General features: G+C 45.0%; 1 protein-coding gene across 10 annotated transcripts in view; it reads right to left on the bottom strand.

The window, feature by feature from the left end:
• The window catches only part of LOC110533631 (nuclear receptor corepressor 1), a 121,053-nt gene that overhangs the window by 22,329 nt on the left and 74,785 nt on the right, over window positions 1–23,939 (bottom strand). For 5 of the 10 annotated variants that reach the window (XM_090186320.1, XM_090186321.1, XM_090186324.1 and 2 more), the window contains 19 exons: window positions 23,109–23,239; window positions 21,930–22,228; window positions 17,090–17,161; window positions 12,214–12,350; window positions 11,829–11,919; window positions 9,620–10,076; window positions 9,067–9,313; window positions 8,280–8,484; window positions 7,397–7,558; window positions 6,329–6,495; window positions 5,151–5,268; window positions 4,765–4,851; window positions 3,909–3,967; window positions 3,488–3,653; window positions 3,292–3,411; window positions 3,121–3,204; window positions 2,451–2,707; window positions 1,971–2,301; window positions 1,470–1,694 (listed from right to left, as the gene is read on the bottom strand). In XM_090186320.1, coding sequence (XP_090042446.1) covers window positions 1,470–1,694; window positions 1,971–2,301; window positions 2,451–2,707; window positions 3,121–3,204; window positions 3,292–3,411; window positions 3,488–3,653; window positions 3,909–3,967; window positions 4,765–4,851; window positions 5,151–5,268; window positions 6,329–6,495; window positions 7,397–7,558; window positions 8,280–8,484; window positions 9,067–9,313; window positions 9,620–10,076; window positions 11,829–11,919; window positions 12,214–12,350; window positions 17,090–17,161; window positions 21,930–22,228; window positions 23,109–23,239 — 3,415 coding nt within the window. The remainder of the gene's footprint in view (window positions 1–1,469; window positions 1,695–1,970; window positions 2,302–2,450; window positions 2,708–3,120; window positions 3,205–3,291; window positions 3,412–3,487; window positions 3,654–3,908; window positions 3,968–4,764; window positions 4,852–5,150; window positions 5,269–6,328; window positions 6,496–7,396; window positions 7,559–8,279; window positions 8,485–9,066; window positions 9,314–9,619; window positions 10,077–11,828; window positions 11,920–12,213; window positions 12,351–17,089; window positions 17,162–21,929; window positions 22,229–23,108; window positions 23,240–23,939) is intronic. The other 5 variants (XM_090186322.1, XM_090186323.1, XM_090186326.1 and 2 more) reach the window with 1 other exon arrangement.

The following is a 23,939-nucleotide window of genomic DNA, read 5'->3' as shown; positions in this document are numbered from 1 at the left end:
ACGTTCCCGTTTTAAGCGCGATATTTTGTCACGAAAAGATGCTCGACTATGCATATTCTTGTTTTGGAAAGAAAACACTCTGAAGTTTCAGAATCTGCAAAGATTTTGTCTGTAAGTGCCCCAGAACTCATTCTACAGGCGAAACCAAGATGATGCATCACCCAGGAATTAGCAGAATTTCTGAAGCTCTGTTTTCCATTCTCTCCTTATATGGCTGTGATTGCGCAACGAATGAGCCTACACTTTCTGTCGTTCGCCCAAGGTCTTAGCAGCATTGTGACGTATTTGTAGGCATATCATTGGAAGATTGACCATAAGAGACTACATTTTCCAAGTGTCCGCCTGGTGTCCTGCGTCGAATTCGGTGCGCAATTGCCAGCTGCTTCTACTTTACGATTTGATTCAGGGGAGAAAGCATGTGTCCAAGAACGATGTATCAATGAAGAGATATGTGAAAAACACCTTGATGATTGATTCTAAACAACGTTTGCCATGTTTTCAGTCGATATTATGGAGTTAATTTGGAAAAAAGTTCGCGTTTTGAGGACTGAATTTTCGGATTTTTTTTGGTAGCCAAATGTGATGTATAAAACGGAGCTATTTCTAATACACAAGGAATCTTTTTGGAAAAACTGAGCATCTGCTATCTAACTGAGAGTATCCTCATTGAAAACATCAGAAGTTCTTCAAAGTTAAATGATTTTATTTGAAGGCTTTTATGTTTTTGTTAATGTTGCGTGCTGGATGCTAACGCTAATGCTAACGCTAAATGCTAACGCGAAATGCTAACGCTAGCTAGCTACTTTTACACAAATGATTGTTTTCCTATGGTTGAGAAGCATATTTTCAAAATCTGAGATGACAGTGTTGTTTACAAAAGGCTAAGCTTGAGAGATGGCATTTTTATTTCATTTCATTTGCGATTTTCATAAATAGTTAACGTTGTGTTATGCTAATGAGCTTGCTGATAGATTTACACAATCCTGGATACAGGGGTTTTTTCATAGCTAAACGTGACGCAGAAAACGGAGCGATTTGTCCTAAACAAATAATCTTTCAGGAAAAACTGAACATTTGCTATCTGAGTCTCCTCATTGAAAACATCTGAAGTTCTTCAAAGGTAAATGATTTTATTTGAATGCTTTTCTGTTTTTTTGTGTAAATGTTGCCAGCTGAATGCTAATGCTAAATGCTACGTTAGCCTACAATACTGTTACACAAATGCTTGTTTTGCAATGGTTGAGAAGCATATTTTGAAAATCTGAGATGACAGTGTTGTTAACAAAAGGCTAAGCTTGAGAGCTAGCATATTTATTTCATTTCATTTGCGATTTTCATGAATAGTTAACGTTGCGTTATGGTAATGAGCTTGAGTCTGTATTCACGATCCCGGATCCGGGATGGGGAGATCAGAAAGGTTAATAGAGGTTGGCTTAGGTTCATTGAAGTGGCTGTGTAGCATATCCTACCTGGGTCCAGGACGGCCCTGTGGAAGAGGGCAGGGTCTAGGTGTGGAGGTAGGTGGAACCTGGGCTCTCCGGGGGCCATGGGGCGGTGGTGGGGGTCGAAGGGGCTGTGGGAGGCCATAGGGTGGTTGGGGTCACCCCCTGACACAGGAGACTTGGCTGGAACACTGTCCCTCTGAGTGGGGGTCATGGTACTCTTCCGGTCATGGGACGCAGGCTTCCCAGAGCCTGGATAGGGGAGAGATGATCACAATTACAAATGGGTTTCATCAATACAAAATCACAAAGTCAGTTTACATATAGTACTGTAAACATAACTAATATAAAAATGTGTTCACACTTTCAACGTCGGAAAATTGTAATGATGTAAAGACCCATAGCAACACATCATTGCTTGTGAACTGATTGCTGTACAGCGAAACTACATGGTGCAGTCAGATACAGCTGACAGGATACATCTGCATTGAAAGTGAAGACTAAGAGGGATGGTCAGACAAGACGTACCCTCCTGTCCTCGGCCCAGCATTGGTGAGCCTCTGGACATGGAGCTAGTGCTGTAGTTGACCGGGGTCCTGCGGGCGTCGGCATCTTGGTACATGCCCGGGCTGAGCTGGGACTTTCCTTGCTCTTGGTGGGTGGAACGCAGGACGGAGGTTGCCGAGTTGACCACAGAGGTGTGGCGCGCTCGCTGCTCCGCTGCCGCCTTGCTCTCCTCATACTTGGCCCGCTCCATGGCCTCCAGCGGGGGCATGGTGTGACCATGGGGCAGCCTACTGGGACTGGTGATCAGGGACTTGACGTTGTGCTTGATGGCCGACTGGCTCAGAGGATGGCCCTGGTAGAGAGAGGAGAGGAGGGATTAGAGTCTGCTGGTGACAACAGACAGACCGACACGATGCACTCAGTAAAATCAGGCTAATAAAAACACACTGTCTCACACGCCTACACACACACAAATGTGTTCACTCTCTCTCAAACACGCACCTGGGATATAGAGCCCTCCATGGAGGCTCGGATGTTGGCAGCCATGTCGGGGGTCTTGCGGGGGTCCTGTCCAGGCTGCTCCTGGCGGGGGATCTCGTGGATGGAGCGGCCCATCTCCTTAATGGTGTTCACCCCCTCGTAGGGCTTACCCTTACCTATCCCCCCCTCAAAGGAGCGGATGGGTGGACTCTCCCTCTTTATCTGCTTGCCGTACTTCATGCTCTCCTCATAGGCCTCTGCAGAGGTTCTGGGTGTACCTGGAGTGGGAAGAGAAAAACACAAAGCTGGAATCTGTACATGGTGAAAATGACAAGATATTACAACAACAAAGAAGTTCCTTCAAACAACAAAACACATTTTCTTTCCCTTGGACATCATTGCACATGAGATTGAACAGCATTGTTCCTCTGTTTCATCAACAAAACAAAAACAATAACAAATGCGTTGGGGGGGGCGGTGAACAGTGGTGTCATTGCAGATTTCAGCTTTAATGTGGGTTACATTTACATAGTAAAAATCATATCTGATTAATTTAATTGATTTAGCTGTTTTTAATTGCCTGATTTACATACGGTTGTCTTCGTTATAATTATCTGATCTGCCAGGTTCTCGCTCATGCCCCAGTACATCTGAGTTTTGGAGCTGTGATGACACCTGATTGCTTAATTACCTTGCATGATGGATCCAGTCATCATGGGCCTCTCCTTAGACTCCCCGTGGGGACTGTCTCTGGGCAGGGCTCGGCTGATCAACCCTGACAAACACACACACAGTCAGTCACTCTCACACAGTGGCCTGAATATAGGGTAGAAGGAAAAAAAAAAAAAAACACACGCCTTACCTTCGAAGGGGGCTCCCTCTCTCCCGGGGTGGCCTCTGGCGACCTCCATCATATCGTAGGAGCGTTTGAGCTCATGGCCTGTCCTGGGGCTACGCGTGGCCTCTCTTGGGTTTTTAATGGCTACGGAGACAGGAGCTGATTTACAGATATACAAAAGGATCAAGTCAGAGTGACCACTAACAGGCCTTAGCCTTACCGTCGTAGGAGAGGATGTGTCCACTCTTGCCTTCGTAGATGACGTGTCCCTTGGCCAGCTGTTCCCGAGCCTTTTCTGGGCTGCTCAGGTCCTCCGTGGGCAGCTTGGTGATGGTGCCCTTCAGCAGGTCAGCCGCAATGCTGGACCCGGACAGGGCTGGCGTACCCTGGTCACACGGAAGAGAGCGAAAGGGAGAGAGAGAAATAGGTCCAGAGAGAGGGAGAAGATCAGCAACCAGAAACTGTTTAATACATTTTACATTTTTCATTTCAAAGAAATTTGCTCCAAGAATATTAGACTACTTCATAGAATATACACGGATTTACATAATCATAAACTAAATTGTTCTATATGACATCCATAGACAGGGTGGTGCTTGGACACACATACTGATTTAGCAATGTTAGTGACATTCTAATACCTGTGTGATTGATCCTCTGGCTAGGTTTCCCCTGCTGATACCCCCATCCATTGGGCCTCCTAGAAGGAAGACAACAGAGAGACAGGTTGGTATGCATGGATACATGAGGGCTGTACAGTTGGCATTTTATTCCTGCTCAGAATCACTCACGTTCAATTCCAATTTTCCCCTCATTCTCCCCGAAATGTGCACTTGTTGACTCCAAGGATGTAAAATATCATTTGTGTAAGAAATATGTACACTCTGGCTACACTAATGTAATGCTTCTAAATCTTTGAAGGGGAGTGAACAAATGCACACTTCAGGGTGAAGTGTGGAGCAATGGCCTGAAGTACACACTACACCCCCATGTCACCTCAGAGGTCAGTTGTAGAAGAAGTTGTGAGGAGGACTGCTGGTGAGAGGAGATGCTCGTTGAACTTGGGCTTGTAAAGGCCCACTCCCCCCCCCCCCCTCCCTCCATCCCTAGCATGCCACATTCTGTCAGGTCTGTGCAAACAGAGGGCTGGAGGGAGGTAGGGTGGAAGTCGGTGCCAGACTCCTTCATTTCATTCTTCTCTTTTCTCCCTCAGCCTGCGATAATGCTCTTTTTCTCTTAAATCTCTCAGACCTGGGTTCAAATAGTATTTGAAATATTTTGCCCCAGAAATGCAAATCCCAACAATCTGCCACTACAAGCAGGCAAACACTGAGTATTTGAACACAGGTGTGGTTTCTGAGTATTCACTGTTGGAATCTGCATCGTTTGGTGAGTGACACTCACACACTTTACCACGGTGAAAGGGGAAACACACCGAAGGATAGACAGGTTGACAAACAGATTGAAAGGTTGTGAGATGGACAGACAAACACGCACCTCTGACTACCCCCTCATACTGCGTGCGAGAGAGGAGTCCCTCAGACTGGCCACGCGGAGAACACTGCTCCTGCTTAATGTAGGACACTAGGGAGAGGGAGAGAATGAACAGGGGACAATTAGGGAAGGGAAGTGGGATATTAGGGACTGTCACATCAGGTCTGAATGCGATTACACTTTAACAAAATGCCACCTCTCTCATGCAAATCTAATAGCAGTGAGAGGACAGGAGTTGATGATAGCCCTGCTGTCTATGTTCCAATATCCACACTAGCATACCACTTAGTAAGAAGACATGTATTGGGCATTTATTGTAAGTAGTATTATAGTTTAGTCATTGGAAATGTGGGTCGGGTGTGTGTGTTGTCCAGACTGGCTTGTCATACCAGGCTTGGTGGGGTCCTGCTGCCTGGGCAGGCCCAGGGATATGGAGCCCACAGAACTCTTTGCCCCCTCTGGGCCACCGTAGACAGCATGAGATGGTAGGTATGTACCAGGAGTCCCCTGAAATGGCCGGAACAGACAGGTCAGAATCAGGTCAGGATTGCAAAATTCCAGTTGGTTAACCAAGATTTCTGAAAAACCTTGAAACTTTTCTGGAAATATACAGCAGGGAAATACAAGGAAGGTGCAGTGTACACAAATAAAGGTGGATCCAAGTGACATGTACCAAAGTTTCCCCTTTGGCATATTGGCTAGTAACCGTTACTAAATACAGACTACCGTGTGCTACAAGGGCAAATACCCTTATCAGTTTCTTAGTAAATCATTATCACACAAATACTGCTATATTATGACTGAATGAGAAAGAGAGAATGGTGCCGAATAGAACATACCAAAAACTCCAGCTACAGTGCCGTTTCTAGGCACAAGGGCAGGGGTTGACAAACTTTTTTGGCCTGTGACCCCACCATGTAAAAAAGTGATGTCATCAATAGCAAATGCCTACTTTTTTTTAATTGGGGCTATGACATTCTATTACAAATCAGTCTGACAGTAGATTTGGCAGTATTTCAATCTGAAATAAGTATGGTTTCAAGTGACTGAAACGCATGTAGAAAGGCATTGGGAAGTTCAGAAGATCATCAGGCAATAATTTTGTATGATCTTCTGTGTAGAAAAGATCATCATTGATGATATAATTTTTCCCAGTCTGATTTAGTGCCTGCTCATATCGTTCAGTGATGGGGTCATGACATTTTGTAGCATAAACCATCAAATGATAGAGCCACATCAGTAGGAAGAAAACAGAAACCACTGTTTATTACAACCGCATCTAGTGGCTGCCGGAGGTTACTGACGTAACACTAGTTCTCAGACCCCAGCACATTTAAAATGTATTTCAGAGTTTCTCGCATAACCCCATTTTGAAATCAGGCGACCCCACATCACATCGCAATTCCTAGTTTGGGAAACGCTGCACAAGGGACATAAGCGCTTAGAGGCCCCACAACCGCTAAGGCACTCAAAATGCTAGAAACGGCCCTGTCCAGCTACACCTGTGTCGGTCTTTACCAGGGGGCTGGCTGGATCTGAGCCCTCACCTGATGGATAGGGGTCTTACCTGGGAGATGGAGCCACCCTGGATAAAGGAGGGCTTGTCTGTGGGTTTGGAGGTTGGAATTAATGGAGGAGGAGATGGAATGTTGGCGGGTCGGCTGTGTCTGGAGAAAGTCACACGGACTCCATCAGGCAGGCTCTGGACCACCTGGTTGGGAGCTGGCTGGAGCACTGGGAGAGGAGAGAAAACAGTAAAAGTTAGAAAGTGACACACTCGATAATATGGTCACTTAGCGTATGGAAAGGGAAAAAACACACAAAAGAACGTGTGGCAAGAATAGAGAATTCAGAGGCACTGAAAAGTATCTGCACGATTGCACCAAAAACACTTCAGGATTTTTTTTCCAATTGATGTCGAGTATGGACAATTTTTTCTTTGGGTGCCATTCCTTCAATTTGCTACTAAATTCAGCTCAAATTGTTTCTCATTCTCAGCCAGTGAATCATTCATTAGTCTTGTCAACAGGCTCCACCCACATACCATCTCCCATCTATGAGTGCATTATGATCAAACATTGATTTGCCCTAATGCTGCTCCCCCAGATGTTTAAGCCTGCCGCCACAGATTTCCCAGACTGCAGTGTTCTAACATGTTAGTGAGTCACAGTGACCGGGAGTGACCTGCCTTGAGGAAGCAACGCCTGCTCCTTTCCTCCCCACCACACACCCGTCCTCCATGCCCCTGCACTACTAAATCAGAAATGGTATATTTGTCTGGGAGAGTTCCTACAGAAGGCACAGATGTCAGCACCCTGGCAGCTCACACGGGAGATAAGAAAACAAGGTACTCCATAATGAAATACTGATAAAGCCTTACTGCAGCCAGGCTGTGTGTGTAATGTTAATTCATGATAGGGACAGATAGATGCTCAAGGCCAGCTACACTACAGCTGAATCTACTCAGAGACAAAGGGGAAAGAGTATGGGGGTGGAGTGCGAAAAGAATAAGGCCAACTGTACGAGCTTAAGCCAATGGAACAAGAGTTGGCTACGGCACAAACAGTATGGGACCAGGCTAGGTGAATGGTAGAGAGGAGGTCAGATGGGGAAGGACAGAGCAGAGGGCGGTTACCTGGAGGCACGCTGTAGCGGGAGGCGTTGGGGTCATTGGGCTGAGGAGAGGCCTTGCTCATCTCCCTGGGAGAGAGCCCGTAGGGAGAGCCTGGCCGACCAGACTGGGCCTCCTGCTCCAGAGCCATCTTCATATCATAAGGCATGTAGGGGAAGGGCTTACCTGGAGAACACAACACAGAACAGAGACACATGAATGAAAACACTGCCACAACAAATTACATACACACAAATAGACAAAGAATCATAAGATGAAACACAATTTAAGGAAATTCAGTTCTGAGGACACATGCTGTTGATTTTGATTATTCATTCCAAATCAACTAAAAATGATTGAGAAGCATCTTGACATGGATTCGCAGTTCACAAAAAAATGGAAGGCTGCTGTAATGCACGAACATGAACTTCAATTTTGCAGGCTTCTTCAAACATGGTATTGCGAGACTACCCGAAAACCTTTGAGGCTGAATGACTCTTCTACCGTTCAAAATAGGACCCGCTTCTCTGTCTGTCTGCCTGGGAGGCACTGACTGTGTCCTGCTCTGACACACTCAAGTCACACGCCTTCAAAAGTTGACTGCAGAATCCCTCTCTTCCCCAGAGGCATTTCAGGAAAAACAAGCCTTCCCCATCAGAGGCTTCATGGTGGCATCAGAGGTGAAATGGGGTCAGCTAACATCTTGTTCTGGCTCAGAAATACATTTTAGAGTGGCAGTCTGAACCTGCTCTCTCTCTCCTCTCATATTTCCTTTTTTGACGGTGAACTACAGCGAACGTGACAGAAAAATGCATTGGCTACAAATAGGCTGCTGTTGGTTGAGAGGCTCAGGTAGGTAGGGGCTCAGAGGGAGGATATCGGTGTGTTTGTATGTACTCTCTCTTACCCTCCCTGTCCACTATGGTGGGGCTGTGGTTGGTGAAGCCAGGGCAGTTGGTGGGTTGTCTGCTGCGCTCGGGGTCAGCCTGGTCCTGCCTCTGTTTCTCCTCGGCGTGGGCCGACTCGTGCACAGCCGTGATCTGGTGCTGGAACATGGCAAAACCGCTGAGGGGGGCTCCTATGGAAATTCCACCAGGACCAAAAGGAACCACCTACAGGAAGGGGGCGAGGAGAGATCCCCATGTGAGGAAGACTGGGCGGGACACAAGCTCTGTACAAGTGAAGCGAGCGGCTGATGCGTTGCCCACTAACACTGAAGTTTCTCGATCTACATTTGTAAGAGTACAGGAAAAGTAGATGTTGGTTGGACTTCAGGGTCAGAATTAAACGCAAAGTACTAAGGCATGACTTGAAACCATCCCAGAGAAAAGATAATGGACATTATTGGATGACAAATGTAAAACATCAGCTAAACAGTTGTCAGATTTGATAGTGTTCGTGTTTTGCACATAGTGCTTAAACAATCCAGTTTGTCTGATTTCATTCCATAAGAAATGAAGAGACAGAAGCACCATAGAAAAGGCCATTGGAGGGAAAGAAATTTACATCAGAAAACAATTTGACAGTGTCAGTACATTAGCACGATTGATTACACAAAAGATGGGCACAATTTGATTGATTTAAATCCATGCTGACACATTGCTCAACTGATTGAATGACAGAAGATTAATGATTGGTAACAAATTGATTGATTGACAGGTTGGTTGGAAAAATGCTGGGGATGATGGACTCACTTGACAGGGAGGTTGGTCTAAACAAGACATGCTTTCACCCTGCTGCCTGCCTCCGTGTGCCTGCCTCGCCGAATGGGCATATCTGATCATAGAAAAGTGTGGGTTGCTATAGTGACTGACCATGGGCGGGATGGTAGCGGCGCGCTGCTGGAGCTGCTGCATGTTGAGGTGGGCCTGCTTGGCCGTGGACATCAGCACTGAGCCGGGAGGGCTGAGCAACGAAGGCTTGTCCATACTAGAGAAAATCCTGAGGTCACAGGAGATAGGGGTAGAGAGGAGAGGAACGATGAGACACACCGTTCAGAAAGAGTTGAGGTAATGGTCAAAGGAGTTACAATAAAGGAGTCCTGTATGGAACGATTCAATTACCACTAATAATATCAACCATTTACCACCTTAATAATTAATCTAGGTACATTTTGCCCTCATCTGATCCCCTATACTGATAGTATCAACAGCTGAGTGATCATTAGCTTCACCCAAATAGCTTTGTTTTTTAAGTCCAAATGTGTTTTTTAAGTCCATCACTGTGATCATCACCTTCCTGACCCACCTCTGTCTCTCGGGCTCAGCGTCTACATCTTCGTCGGCGCTGCAGGTGGCACTGGAGTCATTGTCTGAGTGGTGCCCCTCCCTCTGCTTCTCTGGCTCCCCCTTCTCCTTGGCAGAGTCAGGCTCCACCTTCACCTGCACCTCCCCGGCCCCCCCAGGCTTCATGTCCACATCCTGGGGCTCGCTCTTGGGGTGCCCATGGCCCTCGTAGGCCACCCGGGCCCTCTCCCCATCCTCCTGAGAGCCAGGCTCTCTGGCCTCTCCCTCTGGGCTCTTCTCCAACTTGACCCTCAGCTCCCCGTAGGAGGGCTCCTGGACCCTCACATTGCTAGCCTGGCCCTTGTTGGACCACTGGTTCTCTGACCCTCCAACTCCGTCTCCCCTCTGGGAATCCCCTCCGGCCTTGGAGGGGTCCGACGGGGACGGGGCGCTCTCTGTGTCTGAGCTGTTATCTCCACCTTTATGGGCACACAGAACAGGAAAAGACATGGGTGAGACACACTTAAATCACTCTGTATGGCATACATAGAAAGTGACCCTGAGGAGAGGGACACATATAATGATCCAAGCAGATAGAAATGTTATGGATAAAAATATGCAGTATAGATAAAAACACAGACGATGCATAAATATTCTGCAAACCAATGATGCATGCAATGTTGCCTGTGTCTGGCACTATTGCCATGGAAAGAAGAAACCTGAACATTGAATCAAAAAACCATGTGTCGATGCCAAGATAAATCTCTAACACAGGTCAAACTGAATCAAATCAAACAAGAGTTTGTCCAAATAATGTGACCAAAAACAAATAATCTAAATGTGTCCCCTCTGACAGAAGCAGGGTTTTAGAACACTGAACACTCCCCTCCCAGCAGCATTACTGCCTTTGCTCAACCACGTGACACTCAATCAGCAGGCAGTTACACCAACCAACCAAGACCTTGAGGACAGTTTGAGTTTCCTTGGGAGTCAATGAGAGCTTCAAAAACAACATAATATAGTGAATGACCTTCTGTAGTCCAGACACAACTTCACAAATATCTGATTGTAGTTGGTTGTCATCAGGAGGGGCAGCAAGGCAGCAGGAGGGATAGAGAGAGACAGAGACTAGCAGGCTACAAGGGTAGGGGGAAGCCTCTACTACCTCCCTCCTCCCAGTCAGGTGAGAGGCTCAACCCTAAACCAATTTGCTTCACCTCAGCCACTTTGCTTAACCACAACCAAAAGCTGGAGGGAGATGGGCTCCTCGCCAAAAGAGAAAGAAAGAGAGATAGAAGGGGAGAAGAAAGAGGGAGAGAGAAAGAGATGGCCAAGAGCAACAGTCGGTGAGTGATCGGTTTGTGACAAACCCAAGGGAGACATTGAATTCATGAGGACACATAGGGACAGGATGAAATGGAAAGGTACCAGACTTAATCTGGACTCACACGCATTAACGTATCCCCATACATGGCAGAGCATTGCAGGGCAAGGGATTTAAATATTCAAAACAGGCCCTGTTACGACAACATTTTAGAACTTTAAGAGTGGAGAGAGAGAGAGAGAGAGCAAGACCGAGAGAGATAGAAGACTGCAAGTGGAGAGGGAGAGAGAGGGGGGAGAGAAGAGACACAGAGAAGGAGAAAGAGAAAGAGACCAGGTGATGGGGAAAAGAGCAGAGAGTTGGGGAGAGAGTGGGAGAGGGGTAGAGAGAAAGAAACCAGGGGAGGCCCGGTGGATCAAAAGAGTGGAGCAGCACTCCGCGTTCCATGCAGCACGCTTTCTTCAAAGCCAAGGAACAGTTACATAACCCAGACCCAGCAGTCAGAATTAGTTCACATCTTTTATCTCTCGCTTTTCCCTCCTTCTCCCTTTCTATTTGATCCCTTTTTTCTCTCTCATTAAAACTACAGACAGTATAGAGAAAATACCGGGGCTCTTTCGCCATAATTCAAATCAAATTCTCAGAAGACAGACAGTTCAAGAGGCTCTTTCTGAAGTGGACTCACTCTTTTAGACTTCGCTTCACTCTTCCATAGAGGCGTTTCTCTAAATCTCTCATTCACACACAACTACATCGTTTATTCACTCAGATCAAATGTAAGTAAATAATCATCAAAATCAATTCTTAACAATGGTTGTGTTTGTGTATTTGTGCTGTGCAGACAGTGTAAGTGTGTCTGAATGCGAGGATATACAGATGGATGGTGTGCGACATCTCTCTGACTGACCATCACTATCCTCTGGGTTTTGGTCGTCGTCAGCTGAAGCCATGCTCTCGCTCTGAGACGGGTCTCGATCTCCCCGTGCCCGCCGTGTGTCCTGAAGAAACACAGGTTATAGAACAAACATCAACTTCACTGCTCCTCTGATTATTACAGAAAATCGATTAAAGATAGTGACAGACATACAAGTTCTAATAGACGTTAAAGAAAATAAAACTCTTCACATTGTACCTGAACAATGTTATTAAGCACTAAACTGAGAAAATTAACTGAAACTGGTAGGGACTGCCTGGATGATAAGGTATACTCTTTTATTGCCATTATATTTACATTTTTTATGTGCTCATATGAACACAACCCTGGTAATTAATTGTATTGAGCGTTGCCGTACCTGCTTGTGCTGCTGGAGCAAGTTGTCCAGGTTGTGCCGTCTCTTGTAGTTGAAGTAGAAGTTCTTGCACTGAGCCTCGCTCTTGGTGCCCACCATCTTGGCAATGGCTGGCCAGTTGCGCCCGTGCTCGACAAGCCCTGGCAGAGGAGAGAGAGGGAGACTGGGTTGGGATCTGAACCTAAAACAGGCCCAGATCAAGCATATTCATTGAATATTAACGTACTACAGATTGACACCATCTCACCTGGTAAAACCCTGCAGGCCAAAAGCACTCATCTAATCCAACAATTAGCTTTAATGGAGTCTCAAACTGTTTACGACAGACTACGCTTACAGAGAGGTGCAGTGGACTGGAAGATCGACAGCCGATTGATTACCTTTGACATTAGGGTCTCTCTCCAACCTCCCTCCCCCTTCATCCACTGCATTTCTGAGCTAAAGGACACCGGCACTTTGACAAATCACCTCAGACTGGAACCCAGAAAAGGACAAAGGTCCATTACAACGCCATCTGAACTAATAAGACAGAAGACACCGGACAGAACATTTAGCGTCGGGTTTGAGTCACTTGTAAATAGTCTTATGATTAGATATTTTTTTTGTAGTAGTAATCACTTCAAAATGATAATGGTGGTCTAGTTGCCCTATTTAGTGTTGGCCAGAAAACCGCTGAAAACACCTACAGTATATAACATGGACATTATCCATTCTCCCCCCCAAATTATCAAAGACACCAGCCACCAAAGTCAAACTATTCTCTGTGCTACCACAAGGCAATCGGTACCGATGCACCAAATCTGGAACCAACAGGACCCTGAAGATCTTCTACCCACAAGCTATAAGGCTGCTAAAATGGTTAGTTAAATAGTTAACCAATAGCTACTCGGAATACCTGCAATGACCCTTTTTGCACTAATCTCTTTTGACTCATCACATACGCTGCTGTTACAGTTTATCTATCCCGTTTAGACCCCTTGACTTTTTCAAAGGTGTTATAACATTACAGCCTTATTCTAAAATCGAATCCATTGTTTTTCCCCTTCAATAATCTACACACAATACCCCATAATGACAAAGCAAAAACAGATTTTTTAAATTATTTGCAAATTTAATTATAAAATATCACATTAACATAAGCATTCACATTCTTTACGCACTACTTTGTTGAAGTACCTTCGGTAGCAATTACAGCCTCAAGTCTTCTTGTTATGACGCTACAAGCTTGGCACACCTGTATTTGGGAATTTTCTTCCATTCCTTTCTGCAGATCCTCTTAAGATCTTTCAGGTTAGATGGAGAGTGTCGCTGCACAACTATTTTCAGGTCTCTCCAGAGATGTTAGATTGGGTTCAATTACGGGCTCTGGCTGGGTTACTCAAGGACATTCAGAGACATGTCCCAAAGCCACTCCTGTGTTGTCTTGGCTGTGTGCTTATGGTTATTGTCCTGTTGGAAGGTGAACCTTCACCTCAGTCTGAGGTCCTGAGCTCTGGAGCAGATTTTCATCAAGGATCTCTGTTCATCTTTCCCTCGATCCTGACTTAGACTCCCAGTCCCTGCCGCTGAAAAACATCCCCACAGCCTAATGCTGCCACCACGCTTCACCGTAGGGATGGTCCCAGGTTTCCTCCAGACGTGACGCTTGGCATTCAAGCCAAAAAGTTCAATCTTGGTTTAATCAGACCAGAGATTCTTGTTTCTCATGGTCTGAGTCCTTTAGGTGCCTTTCGGCAAACTCCAAGCGGTCGATCATGTGCCTATTACTGAAGAGTGGCTTCCGTCTGGTGGAGTGCTGCAGAGATGGTTTTCCTTCTGGTAGGTTCTCCCATCTCCACAGAGGAACTCTACAGCTCTGTCAGAGTGACCATTGGGTTCTTGGTCATCTCCCTGACCAAGGACCTTCTCCCCCGACTGCACAGTTTGGCCGAGTAGCTAGCTCTAGGAAGAGTCTCTGGCTGCTTCCAAACTTCTTCCATTTAGGAATGATGGCGGCCACTGTGTTCTTGGGGACCTTCAATGCAGCAAACATTTAAAATTTACCACAGGTGGACTCCAATCAAGTTGTAGAAACATTTCAAGGATGATCAATGGAAACAGGATGCACTTGAGCTCAATTTAGAGTCTCATAGCAAAGGGTCTGAATACTTATGTATCTGTTTTTCATTATTAATAAATGTGCAAACATTTCTAAAAACCTGTTTTAGCTTTGTCATTATGGGGTATTGTGTGTAGATTGATGAGGAATAGTTTTTATTTAATGCATTTTAGAATAAGGCAGTAACGTAACAAAATGTGGAAATTGTCAAAGGGTCTGAATACTTTCCGGATGCACTGTACATGTACATAACTACCTCGTAACCCTGCACTTCGACTTGGTACGCCGTGTATATAGCCAAGTTATCGTTACTCATAGTTACATTTATTCCTTGTGTTATTATTTTTCTTTTTGTTCCTTAAGTTGTTATTTTTCAATGTTCTTTGCTATTCTTTCTACTGTGTCTCCCCCCCCCCCCCCCCTGCATTGCTGGGAAGGGCCCGTAAGTAAGCATGTCAGTGTTAGTCTACACCTGTTGTTTACGTAGCATGTGATACATGTTGATTTGAAAATGTGTGAATACTGTGAATTCTATATTCACCCATCTCTTAGATTAATAGAAGTAATCATATCAGCGTCTTTCCTAAAAGTTTTTGTTGTTGATATGCATTAAATTGTGTAGGACTTAATGCTGCTTTCAGACGGACTGATCCCTAATATTCGTCATGAGGCCTACGACCAGTACAGCACTACCACCTATCCTCCTTCTCACATGTACAAGCCCTGTTACATACAGCTTACATGAAGATAGGGAGAATGTGAGAAAAAAAGACAAGGGGGGGAACTCTGACCCATCCAGCAGTGGGCAAAACATAAAAAGGCTGTTGTGAAACTACGCAGAACACTGTGCCAGCATCTAATGTACACTATTGTTAGGCAGCCCAATGAATGAAAGTGCTCCTTTCAAACATGTCAGCTTTTAAAAACTCCCCCTCTGTACTGTCTGGTCTGGAGGAGCTTCAGATTTAAGACCTTGGGTATCAGTGGCATCTCTGCTAGACCCTGTTAATTCAATCAGACTACTCTAAATTAACAGCCCTAGTCACTGTATGATTACAGTGATTCACTTTTGGCTGTGAATGTATGACCAACCAAATGATACCAATGGCAAAACAGAATACTGTATCTGGCATCAGCATTCTGCAATACAGAAAATACAGAAATGCACAGCAGAGGTAGTAACTCCCTGGGATATATAGGCTAGGTTTGTCGACTGAAGTCTATGTACGGGAAAATGTACATGGGTTGGGGGAGGCATGACCAAATCATTTCCAAACCCGCAAACCCACCCAAGACAGCCTTAATTAATTCCCATTAATCCTTCTATTTACTCTTCCGTCCAATGTGCTTAGCCCCATTGGCACTCTCATGCTGCACTTCCACCGAAGACTTACCCCACACCAAAGTAATGCCAGTCTATTAAAGTAAGCTCTAGTGTTATTGTTTCTCCATCAGGAGTGTGACACTAAAAACTTTGGGCGAGCAGAATCAACAACCTCTGAATTATCAAGAACGTTACTTTGTGAGAAGGTGCTAAAGTTCACAGTTAGCCATTATTATGGAAATGACAGCTGAAAAGTACCAGTGGCCTGGCATTGGCCCCAAGGAGGAGCAGGTCCACCGGCGCCATGGCCCAGTGAGACACGGGTGCTGGTACACGTAAATGGAAACAGAAAAGTCTGAGCCTTTTAGGTAAAACACCAGGATAAAAAATGGAAACCCGACATGTCTCGCCCTCTCCCTTTTTCTCCCATTGTCCACCAGAGTCTACACTGACAAAGATGGAGGAGTACTGGCCTGGCCGGAAGGTAACTATGGGTCGATGGGGTCAATCTCCCATGGACTGAGTGATGCAACTGGCGAAGGCAGAAACGCTGTTGTGTCCACTGTCAGTAACTGCATGAAATGAAAGACTCACCTCTCAAAAGTTTTGGAGATAATTTTTTGGGGGGTAAAGTCCTAAAAGATCCAGAGATCTGGCAAATTGTTTTTGTGAATAATAGATATGATCTTTAGGGGAAACTCAAACTGTCACGCTCTGTTACTTCATACTTTGGCCTAATAGATCAGTTTTGAGCGGCACGCAGAACAGAGCCACTGCAGTTAGCTACCAGAAAAAGTATCCTCGCTCAAACCACTCCGTCTTGCTTCGCCCTAAAAGCCTCCACCAGTTATGCACCCAGCCAGGCGAGTGTCAGAGTGATAGTTTATGTTGGAGCAAACTTGTATTTGTGAGAGGTATTGACATGTTGAATGCACTGAGCTGTCTGTTTGAACTACTGGCACACAGCTCGGACACCCATGCATACCCCACAAGACATTCCACCAGAGGCCTCTTCACAAGCCCCAAGTCCAGAACAGACTATGGGAGGTGCACAGTACTACATAGAGCCAGAAATACTTGGAACTCTATTCCACATCAAGTAACTCATGCAAGCAGTAGAATCAGTATTAAACAGATAAAAATACACCTTATGGAACAGCGGGGACTGTGAAGAGACAAGCACAAACACATGCATAAGATAACATACACACACGTACACATGGATTTTGTGTCGTAGATATGTGGTAGTAGAGTAGTGGCCTGAGGGCACACACTTAATGTGTTGCGAATATATTGTAATGTTTTTAAAATTGTATAACTGCCTTAATTTTGCTGGACCCCAGGAAGAGTAGCTGCTGCCTTGGCAGGAAGTAATGGGGATCAATAATAAATACACATTTCGAGTAGAGAGAGGGGTGAGAGAAACAGTAGATAGAGAAATAAAACAAAAACACTACCTTTTTTGGCAACCTCCATCTCCTCCTCGGTCCAGCGAGAAGTCTCTCCGGTTTCTCCGTTCGCAGCAGAAGCTTAAGTCACAGAGAGAGAACAGAAACCTTCATAATCAGCCCACAGAGAGAGAAAGTACAGTACCAAGCTCGTTCCGCTTCTCAGCCGTCTTGCTTCTCATGGCTGCTAATCTAATAATCAGTTTACATTCTGTGGCTCGCTGCCGAGACCTACCCCTCACGCTCTCTCTTACACTCCCTTTCTCTCGTGCTCTCTCATGCTCCCTCCTTCTATTTCCCTTCGCTCGCTCTCTCTCTCTCCCTCCCAACCCCCTCCTCCCTCTCCCTCCCCAAGGGGAGGGTCCGTGTCACCTGATCTGGCTCTAAACAGCGGAGTAGAGACGGGCCTCCCAACATCCCCCTCTTTGGGAAACGGCCTTGGACAGAGACAAAACAGACAGAGAGAACAGCCAACAGATTTACCACTCATATCGCTGCTACAATGCAACAACCATTAACCACACACACACACACACACACACACATGCTGATGGAGGCTGGGGCTGAGAGAGAGTGAACCCTGGCCCACCCTATTCCACTGGACCCATAGAGATTGTGTAAACATTTGGACCAATATAGCTGCAGTACGAACCCGACATTTACACAAAACATTTTTACTGAGGAGATACATTCTTACGGTTTAGACGGCTCCTAGCGAACGGTCTAGGACCACACAGACTTAAATCTACTCAAATGTTTACTGAATCACTGCTCCTGTCCCGTTCAATATGTTTGCCTAATCTGAATGCCATTCCCTCATGACCCCACCATGGCTTTTAAGATCCAGGGAGGTGGGCAGGTCATTAATCTCGGCTGGCTCTTTGAAGAGATAGGGGGCCATTTTGGACTGACCCTATACAATGGACTGCTTTTGACCCGGCCCATAGGACTGGTGAGACTCTGAATGAGATCAAACTGGGTTTTAAAACACAAACACTAGGCTTGGGCAGTATACCGTACAGTGCTGCTTGAAAGTATGTGAACCCCTTGAGCAATTACAGATTAGTTTTTTTACCATGAAATCTTGATTTAATCAGAACCAGTCTTTGTGATCTGACATTGCAGGTTTATATTTACCAATACCACGTTTGTGTAGAGGAAATCATGCATGTAGCAGAAAAACAAAATTAAAAGGAATTAGTGCAGGTGCAAAAATAAGTGAACCCCAAGTTGCATTGGTTAAATCAAGTAGGTAAGTAAAATCGGGTGGGTAAATAATTGGGTACCAAATGAACCAATCAAAGGATAGATCGTTAGGAATGAGTTTGGGCAGGACTCTGATAAATACAGATCAGAAACCTGGTCAGTTTGGTGTTACCCATCCAGGTGAATACAAACCACACCATGCAGAGAGGATAGGAGATCTCAGAGGACATCAGGACGAGGGTACTGAGAGCACATCAGTCTGGGGAAGGCTATAAAATAATTTACAAATGGAGAGCATATAACATGACAGCAACTCGGCCTAGAAGTGGACACCTTCCCAAAATATCCCCAAGAGCCAAAAGAAAATAAATAAAATCAGGCAAACCCAAACATAACATCTAGAGATTTGCAGGCCTCTTGCTGCAGCTAATCCAAGTTTACCATTTTAAAAGACTAATTGGTCATTAGAAAACGCTTTTGCAATTATGTTAGCACAGCTGAAAACTGTTGTTCTGATTAAAGAAGCAATAAAACTGTCCTTCTTTAGTGTAGTTGAGTATCTGGAGCGTCAGCATTTGTGGGTTCGATTACAGGCTCAAAATGTCCAGAAACAAAGACCTTCTGAAACAGTCTATTCTTGTTCTGGGAAATAAAGGATAGTCCATGCGAGAAAATGCCCAAAAACTGAAGATCTCGTACTACTACCTTCACAGAACAGCGCAAACTGGCTCTAACCAGAATAGAAAGTGTGGGAGGCCCCGGTGCACAACTGAGAAAGAGGACAAGTACATTAGAGTGCCTAGTTTGAGAAACAGACGCCTCACAAGTCCTCAACTGGGAGCGTCATTAAATAGTACCTGCAAAACACCAGTCTCAACGTCAACAGTGGTGCAAGGTCAACAACCTCGCCCTCAACGTGATCAAGTCAAAAGGAGATGATTGTGGACTACAGGAAAAGAAGGACTGAGTACGCCCTCATTCTCATCGACGGGGCTGGAGTGGAGCAGATTGAGAGCTTCAAGTTCCTTGGCGTCTAATTCACCAACAAACTAACATGGTCCAAGCACACCAAGACAGTCGTGAAGAGGACACGACAAAATCTATTCGCCCTCAGGAGACTGAAAACATTTGGCATGGGTCCTCAGATCCTCAAAAAGTTCTACAGCTGCACCATCGAGAGCATCCTGACGAGTTGCATCACTGCCTGGTATGGCAACTGCTCGGACTCCGAACGCAAGGCACTACAGAGGGTAGTGCGCACGGCCCAGTACATCACTGGGGCCAAGCTTCCTGCCATCCAGGACCTCTATACCAGACGGTGTCAGAGGAAGGCCCTAAAAATTGTCAAAGACTCCAGCCACGCTAGTCATAGAGTGTTCTCTCTGCTACCGCAAGGCAAGTGGTACCGGAGCGCCGAGTCTAGGTCCAAGAGGCTTCTAAACAGCTTCTACCCCCAAGCCATAAGACTCCTGAACAGCTAATCAAATGGCTATCGAGACTATTTACATTGTCTCTTCCCCCCCCACCACACAAACACGATGCTGCTACTCTGTTATTATCTATGCATAGCCACTTTAATAACTCCACCTACATGTACATAATTACCTCAATTACCTCGACACCGGTGTCCCCGCTCATTGACTCTGTACCGGTACCCCCTGTATATAGCCCGCTATTGTTATTTACTGCTGCTCTTTAATTATTTGATATTCTTATCTTACTTATTTTTAAAGGTATTTTCTTAACTGCTTTGTTGGTTAAGGGCTTTTTCCTTCATCTTGTTCAACTGTTACCATGCACCTGCAAAAAAGATTGCTCGCATGTGCAAGTGCCTTTTGAATTTTGGTTAAGGGCTTGTCTACTACACCTGTTGTATTTGGCGCATGTGAAAAATAAAATTAGATTTGAACCGAAATGCAATTCATGGGAGGGTTGCTAGGAAGAAGCCTCTGCTGTCAAAAAAATAATCAAAATGACCATCTTAACTTTGCCAGAGACCACCTGGACAAACCTGAAGGTTTCTGGAAGTCCATTCTCTGAACCAATGAGTCCAAAATTAACCTTTTTGGTCACAATCATCCCCTCCTGGATTCTAGAGCCTTGCTGTCTAATATTTGTTTTGTGCCTGCAGCAAACTATGAGTAACATTTTTTTGTTACTTGTATAACTTTGAGCTGGGATGTCTGTCCTGCAAATAATTTCAGTCAGAAACCATATAAAATGTTTGCAATATGCTCGTTAGCATTCTCTATGGGATTTTACATGTACTTGTTAAAGGCTAACCTTTGGATTTCAAAGGCTCAGTGGGGTTTGAAAATAGCACTCCTTTGTGTTCAGTGGTGGTATTACCAAATATCCCGGGATGGCAAAAGATAAAGGTATGACTATCTGGATACCGCCCAAGCCTAACACACACAAAACCAGCATGGAGGCTGTGAATCAGCAGAGGAGAAGAGAGGAGACAAGCAGTCTGCTCAGCAGTCAGTCATTTCAGAAGATTGAACTTAAAATGGTCATATGCAAATCCCTGACGCACCAGGGCCAAGAGGGGACAAGGGGTTGACAAACTGCACCTTATTTCCCAGTCTGACTTAAAAAAGGACAGCACAACATGTAGGTTTTGGTCAATACAGAAATTAGCCATAAAGACAAAATTACTTAAAATAATACATCTTGATTTTACATCCTTGGATGGATATTCACCTTTCTGAGATGGATAATCAATTATTCCATTCAAATCTTTACAAGGATGTAGCTTAAATTCACCTTTCTAAAACACTTTTGTGTTTGCTTGAATGCTCTGGTCAGAGACCTGAGCCTGCACTGTCTTGACGTTCCTCACACAAACATCAAAAGAAGCTCTCAGAGCAGCACAAGGACAAATTAAGTGGTTCGGCTGAGGTACAGCTGTGAGGAGCCATGACAACAGGTCCACCCCAGACACCACACTATCGCCATTGTGATGATGGCTAGGGTATAGGCTAGACAGACTGAACCCCTGGCTAGGTTACAGAAGTGAGACAGTCTGTTATGGCATTGTGTTGAGGAGCAAAACATCAAAAAGAAAATCAACCTGAACCTGGTGAACCAGGGACCTATTCAGTGCGGTGACATGATAGAAATATAGCTAATGAATAGAACTGACTCCAGTTGTTAACTGCCCACCCTGTCACGTGTGTGTAAAGGTACCCGGGGTTAATGATATAGTATGTGGTGTTTTTCTTGAAGCAAGAGGTGTTTCAGCTCAGCTGTATGACCATTGGGACTTATTTAGGCAAGTTGTGCCATCCTCTTCTATAGCTGGGACCTATAAAAGCATCCTCACAATGCTATTATATTTCAGGGCCTTTCCAGGAAAAAAACAGTTGATCTCTCACATAAGATAATTATGAAGCCACAGTTCACTCCCCACACACTTGTTCAAACCTCCATAGCTGAGGAGCAATACCGCGAGTTGACAGGAGTTGAGACTTATTATCTACTCAGTCCCAGTGTCACAAATACAACATAACCACAAAACTAGTAAACCACCTTAGTAAGCATAAAAGTCTATTTTTTTTTATGCATCTTGGTAAACATTTTTCTTCTTCTTCCAGGGGATGGTAGTGGGCTACTAAAAGCATAGAATAGCTGAGGTGCTTACCTCCTCTGTTAGGGTCCATGGGGGGCTCACCCGGTGCAGATTTGGTGGGCTCTCTCACAGCCTTCTGGGTAGTAGGCTCAGGTTTGGAAGGCTGAGGGGGCTCGGAGGGCAAGAGAGGCTCGGGTGGCGGTGGCTCCTCGGCAGCCACAGAGGCAGCCTCATTGGCCATAGAGCGCGTGGTGATCCTTCCCTTGCGTCGGCCCTGGCTGTTGGCGGTCTTCCTGCCACGTGGCGTGCTCTGCTCCTTACCGTCCTCGTCCTCCCCGCCGTCACACTTGTCTTTGTCTTTTCCGATGTCCCTGGAGGACACAAGAGAAGGGATTGTTTTATTTTATTCAACTCAACTCTTTATTCAACTCCAATTAATTTTGAGATGGAGAAGGGATTAGAAGAATTGAGGAAAAGCGAAATGAAAAAGAGCTACTGACTCTTAAAGAGGAGAGCCCGGCAGACATCTTGACCCCAGGACTCTGATCCATTAGCCAGATAACTCCCTGCCTTTTTACCCAGCTGGATCAGTGGGCAGCAGTTGACTCATATGTCCTAACCAACCATCAAATGAGAAATGCAAGTGCCTGTAAAAAAATTAATGTTTTTTTGTTGTTGTAATTATTATTATTATTATTATTTAGATTGGACTATTATTTAGATTTTCCTAAGCATTTAGCTATGCAAATAATAGGCTTGTACAGTTTATGAAAATGTCCATTGTGGAATTGACAGGCACTTGCATTTCTCATTTGATGGTTGGTTAGGACACGAGTCATGACTAACTGCTGCCCACTGATCCAGCTGACTCTTAAGAGTCAGTAGCTCTTTTTCATTTAGCTTTTCCTCAATTCTTCTAAACCCTTGATCTCAAAATTAACTAGAGTAGAACATCCGAAGGAGAGAGGACAGGAGTAATCGATGGAACATTGAAAGCAGTCGGGTGGTGAGGTCAGCCTGGCCATCACCCCAGAGAAGGGCAGTGGTTCTCTGCCACTATGGCCTGATTTACAACACATCTATGAGGGCTCCAGAATTCCTGTCACCTCAACTGAAGGTAAACATTTACTGGGAGGTTCAGATTCTCAGAGGTGGATCGGGCCAGAGGGTGACTATATCCAGGACTAAAAGCTGTACCTGTGGGAAACCCATGCAAAAGTGTATACGCACACAGAGCTATTCAAAACTCACCTGGAGTCCTCCTTTTCATCTTTCTCTTCCTCTTCCTTATTCTGCTCGTCCTCTTTTTTCTCTGACTTCTCCAACTTGTCCTCTTCAGGTTTATCGTCTGACTTTTCTTCTTGTGAGGATCGTGTTATTTGCTAGAGAAAAAATACATTTTTTAAATTACTATTTTTAAAATGTATACATGGCAACTCTTCACCAGAGTCATCAAATAGGGAGATTCTCTAATCTCTCATGATGCCAGACAGAGAGCACTCTCGTCTATTCAAGTTCATCATGATGACGCAGTTCAATCTGGGCCAGAAAGTTTACAAAAAGGCAGCCCACTGCTCATTAATGTCTAGTTTTAAAAGTCTGGCCATGTTTGAATTCCTATTTAGTGACCGAGTGAGTGAGGTTAATGAGGCACACAGCTAAAACAGCTCGCCATGACCCACTTTCCTTTTAAGGCAACATAATAGTGGTGCGCTAGAACAACACCCTTTAGGAAAGAAAAGGATTCAGGATGAAAAATAAGTAACACCGTAAAAAATACCAAATGATGGGAACTGATTATGTTTCAATACATGTGTATTTCTGTAACATGGCTAAAACACCTTTCTCCTACACATTGCCTGTGTGACTAGTTAACTTCTCGGGAAGGTATGGTCCGCTTTGCACGTCTCACAGAGAACTAAGAAGATCAGATGTACCAATGCATACACAATATTCAGTATTATCTAGAAGCCATATGTTGCCATGTTGACCAGTGTTAAATGTAAATGACCAATGAGTCGGTATAGGTGTTTTTGCACTTGACCAATGAGAATGAGACCAATGAACACGTGCAAGTTGACA

The sequence above is a fragment of the Oncorhynchus mykiss genome, chromosome 10, assembly GCF_057628025.1.
Source record: "Oncorhynchus mykiss isolate SJ-2025 chromosome 10, ASM5762802v1, whole genome shotgun sequence".
In the NCBI taxonomy this organism is placed as follows: Eukaryota; Metazoa; Chordata; class Actinopteri; order Salmoniformes; family Salmonidae; genus Oncorhynchus; species Oncorhynchus mykiss.
The sequence above is the reverse complement of the archived record's forward strand: the minus strand, read 5'-3'. Positions and strand labels throughout refer to the sequence as shown.